Consider the following 12,166-nt stretch of genomic DNA (forward strand, 5'->3'; position numbering starts at 1 on the left):
TTGATGGTGGTTGTAGATGCTCGTAGCAAGTGGCCGGAGGTCGCTGTGACGAGGTCTACCATGGCAGAGAAAACAATTGAGAAACTTGGTGAGATGTTCAGCCGTTATGGCTCACCGGAACAACTCGTAAGTGACAACGGTCCACAATTTGTATCACAGGAGTTTGCAACCTTCCTGCATGTGAATGGTGTCCAACACATCAAGTCTGCGCCCTCTCATCCCTCTACTAACGGCCAGGCAGAAAGGTTCGTGCAAACTTTGAAGCGCGCCTTGAAGGCATCACAAGGTTAGGGCTCAATCCACCAACGTCTGAACAGCTTCCTGTTGTCCTACAGGAACGAGCCGCATGCCACAACCAAAACTTCCCCCGCTTCGCTCATGATGAAGAGGCAGTTGCGGACAAGTTTTGACTTACTCAAACCTCCAAGGGCAGAGCAGGTTGTCCATCGTCAACAACAAGCTCAAGTTGAAGAGAGAAAAGAGCCAAGGAGAGACGGTTTCATCCGGGAGAGCACGTCCTAGCTCGAAACTACAACACTGGACCGAAATGGGTTCCTGCTACGGTGATCGCGCAGACGGGCCCTGTGTCTTACACGGTTGAGACAGCTGAGGACGTCGTCTGGAGAAGACACACAGATCAACTGTTGCTAGGAGCAGAGACAGCCACAGAAGCTCCAACGGCTGGTTGGCTCGAACTGTTTCCGGATGATACCGCAAACCAACATCCTTTGCCACCGTGCTCTTCTCCAACACAGGAAGTCAAAGAGACTGTTCCACCTGTGCAAACTCCTGACTTTCGACTGACACAGGCACCTTCTCCATCCAGGCCTGTGTCAATGCCTACTGCTGTGGAAGCCAGCAATGACCGCCAGTATCCTGTCAGAGAGCGGCGGCCTCCAAGACGCTTGGGTCTGTCGGCTTAGTGACTTACCCACAAGACTGGGGCAGAATAAACCCCAGGGTAAAGTCAGGGTTTGAGGCAGTCTACCTCTGCCCTAGGTTAGTTGAGTGCATTGAAAGTAACTTACCTGAGGAATAATGTGGACCTTTCATTTAAGAGGGGAGGAATAGGTTATGTATTGCGTGTTCTCCTCCCACCTGTGGTGGCGCTGTCACAGCAGATAAATAGTTGGGTGTTCTCTTGGTTAAGTTTAGCTCTCTTTGTTCAGAACCCTCCAGAACTTTCCTTCTTCCCTGAATAAAGCACTTCATGTTTGAATCTCGGAGTTCTGAGTCCTAATTGTGTCTAGGTTGAAAGGTACCGACACAACAGGTCAAAATCCTGGAATTCCCTCCCTAATAGCACTGTGGGAGTACCTTCACCATAAGGACTGCAGCGGTTCAAGGCGGTGGCTCACCATCACCTTCTCAAGGGCAATTAGTAATGGGCAATAAATGCTGGCCTTGCCAGCGACATCCACATCCCAGGAACAAAAAACACTTTATATATTTATAAAATGGTTTATGGTTCAATTTAATGTTGCCTGCTAATCTTCTCATAACCTCTCTGCCTCCTGTATTAACATTTTGAATTCCCTCCTTTACTTTCCATAATCTTTCTGGTTATTAATTGAATGTTGCTCCTGAGATTTTTCATAAGCTTCCTTTTTCTGTCTTATTTTAACTTTTATTTCCTTTGTCATCCAGGCTGCATTAGCTTCAGATGCTCTACCTTTTCCCTTCAAAAGGAATATGCCTAGTTTGTACCCGAACTCTTACTTCTTCCCCAAATGCCTTTCATTGCTCCATTACGACTTTACCCTGCAATCACCTTTTCCAATCTACCTGTGCTAGATCCCTCCTTAAATCACTGAAATGAGCTTTTCCCTAGTTGAGCATTTTATTTCTGGTCTCTTTCCATAATTACTTTAAAGCAAGTATTAACATTGGGCAAATTGTGTCAGAGAAGTTACTGAACTTAACATTGAAAGGCAGCTGAATCAACACATGTAAACAATTGAAATGACATGAAGCTCTCAGAAGCCAGAAAATTGAGATAATTATTTTATCTTTTCTGCTATTAATTCAACTCCCTCGCTCCAGTCTTAATTCCCGTCAGTTCCCTGATGAGATCATCAGCACTTCTGTTTGTGTCTATATACAAGGGGTCAGTTAATTAGAATTTTTCCCATGAGAAAGAACAGTGATGGTTAATATTCACTAAGTACCAGGGAATTTTTTTCCACCCATGGGTGTAGCTTGCATTTTAACCCACTTTTGTTCCTCCCTTACCCCAAATAAAAACCACACACCTTATTATCGCAGTTTGTTAGCGGTCTGGCCAGTGGGTTAAATGTAACAAACTGAAGTAAAATAGTAGCTCGGTGACTGGTAGACAGAGGACTCCCAACTCCATTGACACGGTTATGTCGAACAGCGAAGCTAAATGGTTGCTGCTGGTGCTGGCATTTAGGGTCAGGCTGACCTTGGCCTACCAGTCTTAGAGTCTTAACTTCCTCCAGCTCAACACTGGAAAAATCAAAGCAATCGTACTTGGTCCCCTCTCACAAACTGTGCTTCCTTCCTACTCTGTCTGCAACCCTGGTGTCCCTGTCCAATCCAGAGCTGGGCTTGAAATTTCAAAGCTTCTCCAGCATTAAGACCACTTACTTCCACCTCCCCAGCCCATCTACTGCTTACACTTGCCTTCAACATCTCCAGATTTACTACTTTAACACACTCCTGACTGGCCTCCCGTCCTCCACACTCCAAACCCTCCACCAACTCATCCAAAAATCCTTGCTGACCTACAGCGGTTCCCCATCCCACAATACCTCCAATTTAAAATCCTCATCCTGGTCTTTAAATTTCTCCATGGCCTCACCTCCTTATCTGCACAACTTCCTCCTATATCCTCTCCAAATTCCATTCCTAAAACTCAGAGCTCTTATGCACAACTCTTTCCTTCGATCAAACATTGACAGCAGAGCCTTCAGCCACCTGGGTGCTACTCTCTAGAACTTCTTCCCTAAACTCCTTTGCCTCTCCATCTTTCTCATTCCCCTCTTAAAAACCTCCCCAAAACCCAGCTCTTACACCAACCTTTTGACCAACCCTCTTGATCTCGTTCCTGGCTCAGTAGTTTTCCACATGCCAATCTGTGAAGTACCTTGGGAATTTTTTGTATGTCGCAGGTGCTATATAAATGCAAGTTGTAGAAGATTACTGGTGATTCACAAAGCTTAAAGAAAACACAATTCAGTACTTGTTAGAACTTTTATTTGAATAATCAGCATACATCTATAACATTCACAATATTCTACAGCCTAAACCTTTAAGACTGCTTATCTGTTAAATATTATAAATACAAGGTTTGTACAGTTTAAGGGAAATCAGGTAAAGGCTAAGGACATGAGTGGGGTCAAATACAAAAAGTAAGAAAAATACTGCCCTCATTTCATAAAAAATTCATATACAAAATATTCCCAGTTAGATAAAATTGCCCCTAGCTCTTTACTAAACAGATTAGATGCATAACTGACAAAAATACATACGTGGTCTAAAAAAATTCAGAAAAGTCATACCCCACCATTGAACCCTGCTGGCTCAGAATTACCACTAATATTGGGGGGGGGGGGGGGGGGGGCGGGCAGGGAAGAGGGTGGAAACAATGTCCGTTAAAATGTAATTAAAATAAAAATAATGGTCAAAATAACTGGGCAACCAAATTCGGCATACAACTTGTTTGAAGCTATGTATTAATGTGGTTGGATGGTAGTAGTCATCATTTATATTTAAATGGCAATTTAAAGCTTAGAATTCCTGAAAGCATTTTCACTTCAATTTGTGGTTTTTCCCTGAATGCAAGAGCCTTTTTCAGTATTAAGGAAATATTGTCTTCAATGAAAAGGTTTTGGCAATCAGTTTGGTTTTTGGGAGAATAGATCCAAAAAACACTGTGCTCATTCCACAGGAAGCTTATTAAAACTGCAGTCATTGTGCTTCAGACCAGTGAAATGCTTTTGAAGTGTGCAGAGATGCAAATACTTTGATTATTGCTCTTAATCCAGTGGCCAACAGTGAATGGACTCTAGATTTAAATTTAAACATATTAGGCTACGTAACTAGCCGGCTGGGACTACAATAAAAATTTAGCTGGTATTTCTCGATTATGTGCTTTTCCAATAAGGGGAAGAAATAATCCCCATTTTTATTGTTAATGGCCCCTTGTTACTAAGGTCGAGGGTCTGCAAGGTTTTGCATGTGGAAAGCAGCTCATGACTTAATCACAATTGATTTAACATTTCTATCATTTTTAATGAAGGAAGATTAGTCACGCTGTAAAAGTTTATATTGAAACAGACTGGAGTCTGTTCTGCTGCAAAAGCTGTAACAGTCAGTATGGTGGTATTATAGCAGGTTGTTCTGGGAATTTAGGCTGCCCAAAAACTTCCCAGTGTGGGACACTACTTTTAAATTTTTTTTTAAAAAATCATAGTTTGGCACTCTCTGAATTCACTCCAACTCTAGTACCGATAAAGAATTAAAATGTAGAAAGTAAAAACCATTTACAGTCAATGCAACTGTTCTCCAAATGACAGTGCTGCTTTGTTTAATGCATGAATCAAGGTTTGCCAGTCAACTAGAGCTTCCATTTTACTGACTTTGTTTATTATTGAGGTCAAGGTCAGAGAAACTCTCGAGATCAACTGGTTGAGCTATTAATTTTTGACTTTACGCAACTGTAAAATATTAACCATGAAAAGGAGTAAAAAAATTGTACACATTTTTATACCCTAATTTAAAAAGTGCATTTTAAATTTTGTCACCAAGAGTAAGTTTGGGCTCAAGACCCCTTCAGGTCTACAGTCTCACTTATCTCAATGTTGAATATTGCTTTGAAAAAAAGTGGAGTATAGGCTGTAAGAAACATTTACAACACAAAAAGAACATGTCAAGCAGCATGATCAAGGGCACTGGAGCCAGCAGGGTCTCTTAATTTTAAGATACAGGTAGTGTTAAAAAGATCGCCATACAGGACACCCTCATACCACCAAAAAGAGGAAACTTGCTTTACAGCTGCAAATCTACGAGTTTAAAATTTCAAAGCACTCACTCAAAGATTCTTTCCTTCTCAGGGAGCAGAACAGCTACATTGTGAAAGGTTTTGCTACTGTTGCACAGAAATTTGTTCACATTTAATCAGTTTTATAATTAAGTTTTCCATAGGAAAAAAGGGGCCGTCTGCTCTCAACTAGGAAATGGAAATAATTGGAAATTGCTGAGTAAGTTTTTTTAAAAATTGATTAGTAGTAATGAGGTCACTGATGAGTTGTGCAAGTTCTTGTGGTATGAGGTTATTGAACTTAAATTTTAAACACTTGTTTTGCAATTTCACAAGATACATTTATTTGTCTCCAATTGCAGGCAACATCTGTTCAACTGTAACTTTGTGAAGTGATGCATTCCAGTTTTATAAAAAAGTGGAACCAGTTCAGGAGGTTGGCTCCTAAAGTGATGTCTAGCTAACAGAACCTTGGTCATTACCAAATATACATAAGGTCTCATTTCCAAAATAAATGTGATAAGCATTAATGTAAAAAAAGTGATTGCAATTTTAATTCTCCTGCTTTCAGGTTTACCTATATCTTTTGATTCACCAGTGTCAAAATATTTCTGGGTGGAAATTAATTGGATTCCAACCTCCTTAACAAGCTCAACAATGAATTGACTGAGAAATATAAAAAGTGTTATTCTGAATGCTCTGTGTATTAAAAAAGTGATAAAACAGGAAAGAGAGAGTCTATAGCGTTATCATTGTTCCATCTTCTCGCATGTTTCCATGGCTTGAACTTATTTTGCTGGGACTGTCATTGTGTGTGTTTAAAGAGTTTAATGAGCCTTTGTATTTGCTTCCTTTGCTGTCCAACAACGGGCTGTTCAGAGAGATGTTATGCTGCAGCTTTTTGGTTAGGTCTCCATTCACATAATTGGGGAATACTGTTTTTGGAATGTATGACGGCATATCATTTTCGATTATTATATCGCCTTCATCTTCACTCTCTCCTTCTGCTGTGCTGTAGTGGTTAGCGTAGTGTGAAGTAGCTGTTACGGTGTGCTGGCTTGGAGTACTGTCTGTTGACATGCCAGAGCTACCAGAGACCCTGCTGCTGCGGATGACATTATTTCGTTGATTTGCTGGCTTCACTGTGATGATCAGATTGTGACTGTTTGCCACCATCATGTCAGTCACCTGGTCCAGTGACTTCCCAGCGACGTCAATTCCATTTACCTCTAGTATTTCATCATTCACTGCGAGCAGACCTGTGCTCTCTGCTAAGCCACCTCGGACAAGCCGCGAGATGAAGATTCCTGGTACCTTCTCCACCCCTTGAGGGGCTACCCGCACACTCACCCCATCACGAATATAAAATCCAAGTGGTTTGTCAGAGCCGTGTTTGTGAAGACGAACTCTACGATGAGTTTCTGGAAGGATGTCAACATCAATAATAGAAGAGATTTGTCGGAAATCCTGAGGCATTCCAATCAAGATATGAGGCTTTGACTTGTGATGGACAGGGCGCAGGACGTGAAGACCTTTCTTCTTGCGCAGGAGAGAATTGGTTCCAAATGCTCCACAGTCACCTTCAGCTGCAGAAAGATGAAAACATTTGGTTAGTTTTCTGCATCAGAAAGAACATTTGAGCTTACACAAAACAGAGCAAATTTAAGTCCAAAGGATTCAGCAGTTTTTTTTTCAGGTTGTAGATCTGTTCCAGACAGAATGAATATCTCCACTGTTTAAATCAGTCAATATTTCCAAAGCAAAAAGTTTGAAGTAGGCAGTGTCAAAAGTACCCTTAAATCTGGCAGTTACATCAACCACACTCTCAGTTACAGTAATAGTAGGTCTTAGGATAAATTATATGGGAAATGCAAGTCATACTGAGTCGACTAATGTTACAGTTTGAATTTGGCCTTTAGGCAAATACACTTTTCATTGAGATGTATGGAATGATCACTAGGTGAGATTCATTCCTTACAATCATTTATCACCTTGATAAATACACAGGAGAATCAAAAACTAGAGGGAAAGGAATGAAGACAAAATTCACTCTACAAACCTTTTTTCTGTCTCCACAAATTAGACTCCAGGGCAGTCAGAAGCACCTGCTCCCATTAAAATGAAAGTGACCATTCCAAGAGGCACTAATCTCCTCCCCTCCCAATAACACACCGAAATAACTCAGGAAAGGAAACAATGACAAATCTCCATGGCAGACAATATGCCATGGACACAAAAGGTAGATACAATGCTTAATCATTTGTAGGTTCCTTCTCCCCTCCCCCCACAGAAGAACTTATAAAATACTTTATACAGAAAGTATTCGCTCATGCAACTCTTTTGGATTAAGAACTGCAATTTAGGTTGTGCACTGAAGGTACCACTTCAAGCCATTATAAAAATTACATTAGGGATGAGAGTAAAAAAACTTTTCCACTGTTGTTTTCTCTCTTCACACCCCCCTCTTATGGGATTCACAATGGTGAAAAGGTTATAAAATTGTACACTGCAGCTAATCCATCCTCAGAATGAGAGAGAGTATCACACTACATTGTTCTGGTGGCCCTTTGACAGACCTGAAAATCCATTCTAACTGGATTCAAGTGATTGACAACCCCAGGGACTTCAACCCATGACTGTCTGAGCGGATAAACCATTGCTGCAATTGCTAGTCCACCAGACCACTTCAAGAGATTAACTTTTCCTTGTGACAAAGTGGAATTACTTTATGGTCAGTTTATGTTAATGTAATGCCTAGCAACTTGAAGCAATACATTCTCATGTAGGACCAATCCAATTAAAATTTGGATGGTAAATTGGAAAAAAATGGAAGAAAAATATATCAATATGGGAAAAGTTTTTTTTTGGGGGGGGGGGGGGGGGGGGGGAAGAAAGGGCAAAAAAAATTAGGTTAATTGGTTTCTGATCGAAGCATTAAATTGTTAATGTTACATCAATGATGTACTTAATTTGGACTGATTAGCTAAATGAAGCATTTGTAAACGTTTAGATTTAGCATTCCTTCTAAGATGCAATTCCAAAGACATTTGAAAATAGTTTTTCCCTCCTCTTGTTCAAACATGCATACAAAAATACATTTCAAATTGAATATTAAAATGCACGTTATATCAGATTCAGTACTTGAAATGAGAGAAGTCACTTCTCCCAGTGGTACAGCTCACCAACGGTATAACTGGATATGTTGCTTATTTACAGTGATGTAATGGATGATTATTTAAACCTCAATAATATGAGAGCAACTGTAACATTTACATAGTGGCCACATTACTGTCCTTCAGATTTGATACACTGCAGGACAGTAAAACAAAAATGTTCAAGTATTTGAAGGCAATATTAAAACTTCTATTTAAAGCATTACAAAACGGATTAAAACCCCAGATGCATCCCCCCCCCCATTCTATGCAGAGTCCAATTTTCTTGGATTTCAAATCTGTTATTTTTCTGAAATAAACAAAGTACTGGAAATACTCAGCAGGTGAGGCCGCAGAGAGTTAACATTTCAGGTTGATGACCTTTCGTCTGTTGTTTTTCTGTCTGTACTAGATGATGAAAACGCAACATTTCCATAAAGCTTAAGGAAAGATCTCAAAAATCTTCCCATTAACCCAAATGCATATTATTGTGATGCAAGTTAGAAATCATTGTACAAAATTCAAAATAATATGCAATAAATGGAATTGTGGTAATTTTTCAGCCATTATACATGGCTTTGTTGCAGGAAGCCTTCAGATCTCCAAAGACGAGAAAAAATTCAAACCAAAAAGATGAGCTTAGCTTCATTGCCTTAATGATCTGTTTTGGCAACGCCATTCAAAACAGTAACCAGGGGCTGGATTTTGTCAATGGAGACGTGCTGGAGGCGGGACTTCTGGTTTCCGGGTTTCAGTCCCGCCCCCAGCGACGTCTGACCAACTCACGCTATTTTCCCTTGATTGGCCTGTACCGGCCAATTAAGGGAAAGCCGGTGACAGATGACGTCAGTGTATGATGCTTCTTCTGTCGAAAAAATTGTGACAGATAATTGTCAGCGTTTGACAGCTTTGAGAAGCTGTCAAATACTGACAATCTCTGTTCTAAGGTGAACTCTTGCACAAAGGCTCACCAAGACCTCTCTCCTCAGCAGAAAGCAGATGGCTGCTGCATCTGAGAATGCAGCAGCCAGTCATCTCTGCCGTTGAGATGAAGCATCTCTGGATCCTCAACGGTTGAAACCTGCAGAAAGAAGCAAAGGTAAGGAAACATTTTCCAACACTTTACACTCACCTCATACTTACCTGTCCACACTTGCATCCATCACTCACCTCTACAGCTGAAATTTCAACCCCACAGACCCACTGCTCGCCTTGCTGACCCTGGTGAGGTTCGCAGCCGTCGGGAAGCCCGCAATTGCAGACATAAAATGGGGAAAAGCCTCAAAACTGCCTGTTAACTACCGGTTAGCAGGCAGTTAATTGGCTCGAATCCCCTTCCCGCCTCAAGGAGACAGGTCCCTGCGCGACTCGGGGACCTGCCTCCCGGAAAGATGGCACAGAGGTGGGTTGGGAGCGGGGTCGGTACCCGCTCCCAGTTTCTGCCATTTGCCTGGCAGTCCCACCTCCATAGGGCTGGGAAAGTTTCCCCCCCCGCCCCCCCCCCATGGCTTTGTGAATTTAAACAATTGACTATTTCAAAGAGCCGCCAATCAGAGACATTTGAAATTACATAGCATGTTTGTGTTCCAATTGAGAGGCTTAGTGCATCCCTCAAACCAATCGCCCAGTAACCAACAGACTCATCACCACAACAATGGTTGTACTATTTCCAAATTTGTTGCCTGGTCAGTGACCTCGGGGAGTGGATTGCCCACCCATTGTAGAACCTGCCCATTAAAATCCATGGAATGAAAGTTAAGTGGATTCTACAACAGGCAGGTCATCCACTTCGCCAGGTCACTGCCCAGGCAGCAAACTTGTAAAGTTACCCCTACTATGCCACGTTAAGATGAGACATGATTTCTGCGTGAAGCTGGTTTTAACCCCTTATGTACCATGACAATCAAAACCGCCAATACCAAGTTAAATCTTAGCTAAAGATACTTCATTGTCAGTTTGAAAAAACTGGATCAATAAATAGTGAAGTGCAAATTAAACCCTTTACTTTTGCCCTTCTACAACACCTTAAAAACAAAATACAACGACATTTGATTTAAAAAAATATATCGTTCATCATTATAGGTTTACAGTTCTGTGTTCAGATTACTACTGACTGGGTCAAAATTAGCCCCAACTAATAGAATCATAGAATGATATAGCACAGAAGGAAGCAATTTGGCCCATCATGCCGGCTCTTTGAAAGAGCTATCCAATTAGTCCCACTCCACTTGATTAGATCTGATCCTGGTTCTCAAATTTGAAATCTATAAGCAGGATGCACATAGCAGAGACTATAATCTTTGTATTGTAACAAGATTACAGGGAGCACAATTGCAAACATACACTAAAGGGAAAGTTTAAAAAGAGTGTTTAGCAAATAAAGTTATATTAATAAACTTGAAACTGGAGATGGTCCTTTGCAGAACTGAGACTATTCCAGCAGATATAGGCATAATAGCAAATCACGTAATTTCAGTTGATAGGAATTAAGGTATTTACCACATAACTCCTCTTCTATCACGTACATGGATTTAGTGTCTTGGAAAGCTTTGCCAGACAGGTTATTCTACGCTTATGAAAAAGCATTCCTGAGCGATGCTCCACTAAACTGCAGTAGGTAGTCAATAATGCATATCATACAATTCAGAAATACGCGAGATGCAAGCATTTCAACATATCTGGCAGCTTTCTCTAGCACTGTAATTGGTTTTAAAGCAGAACAGTTAGATCTACACTAGATTAAGTTATAAGTATTCATTTGAGAGTTAGTAATACAGGAGCTACATTCGATGCAGAATGTAGAATTATGCAGAACGGGAGGTCTCGGGTTCAATCCCCCGTCTGTGCTGAGTTAGCTAATCTCAGTTATAACACTGGAGACAACAATTCCTTTCAATATCCTTGTATCAGAGAAGGGAATAAACAAACCAGGCAGGACCCCAGCTCACAGATACTATTTCATGACCCTTGCTGGCTGGGTGTATGCGCGATGGAACAGTACAAGACTCAGCTGTACAGCCCACCGATACATTAAGATCATACATGAAGAGTGCTCACTAAGAGGAAGGTTAACAGATTGCTATTGGCTCCATCTATTGGGACCTGGACTTTTGTACGCAGAGGTTCAAATGCAGAGATACATAGGAAACTATGAACAATAACAGACAGGAAAAAGACCCTCTGGTCCATCCAGCCTGTCCCATACAATTGAGAGACCTTGTGTATATCACAATATATACACTCCCCACCTCACCCAAAACCATGGGATCTCCTGGGAGAGGCAAAAAAAAGATAAAAATCCAGGTCAATTTGCAGAAAGAAAATCTGGGAAATTTTTCAGACCCATCTAAGCAACCAAAACTAGTCCAGGCGATCAGTCTGGTCACAAATTCTCAAGTACTTATTTCTTGCAAGAAGTGATGTCCACTCCAACCAGAAACAGGTCCCACTCTCGCTTGAAGTAATTCAACAAATCGGCATCCACCGCACAAGACAGCAGCCTGTTCCAGAGGTCCAGTATTCTCTGGGAAAAGAACCACCTCCTGACATCTAACTTGGATCTGGTCTTACACAACTTAAAATTGTGAAGCCTGATCCTCCCTAACCTATTTAATTGGAAGTGAACTATCACTTGTTGAACACTGGGGTACCAATGGGCAAGTCACAACTTTTCCAGTCAAATTTGAGAGAAACACTAGATTTCATTAATTTCTTCCAAAACAACTATTGTGAACGCAATATATAATTAACAACTTCTGACAGCACACTTTGTAATAATAATTACAAAAGCAAGATGCTGGAAATCTGAACTTAAAAACAGAAAGTGCTGGAAATACTCAGCAGTCAATGATAAAAGGTAATCGACCTGAAACATTAACTCTTTCTCTCTCCACAGATGCTGTCTGACCTGCTGAGTATTTCCAGCATTTTCTGTTTTTATTGCACAGGTTGAACCCCGGTAATCCGGCACCCGACGGTCCGGCACCTTCAGTGGTCCGGCACGAATTGA

At 41.1% G+C, this 12,166-nt stretch overlaps 1 protein-coding gene across 1 annotated transcript in view; it reads right to left on the reverse strand.

The window, feature by feature from the left end:
- Positions 1-3,202: 3,202 nt before the first annotated feature.
- pard6a (par-6 family cell polarity regulator alpha) overlaps positions 3,203-12,166 on the reverse strand; it is a 118,067-nt gene continuing 109,103 nt past the window's right edge. The window contains exon 3 of the mRNA XM_085991322.1: positions 3,203-6,591. Coding sequence (XP_085847448.1) covers positions 5,744-6,591 — 848 coding nt within the window. The 3' untranslated portion in view covers positions 3,203-5,743. The remainder of the gene's footprint in view (positions 6,592-12,166) is intronic.

Source organism: Somniosus microcephalus, chromosome 6 (genome assembly GCF_052327205.1).
Source record: "Somniosus microcephalus isolate GS21.2 chromosome 6, FLI_Smic_1.0, whole genome shotgun sequence".
Lineage (NCBI taxonomy): Eukaryota > Metazoa > Chordata > Chondrichthyes > Squaliformes > Somniosidae > Somniosus > Somniosus microcephalus.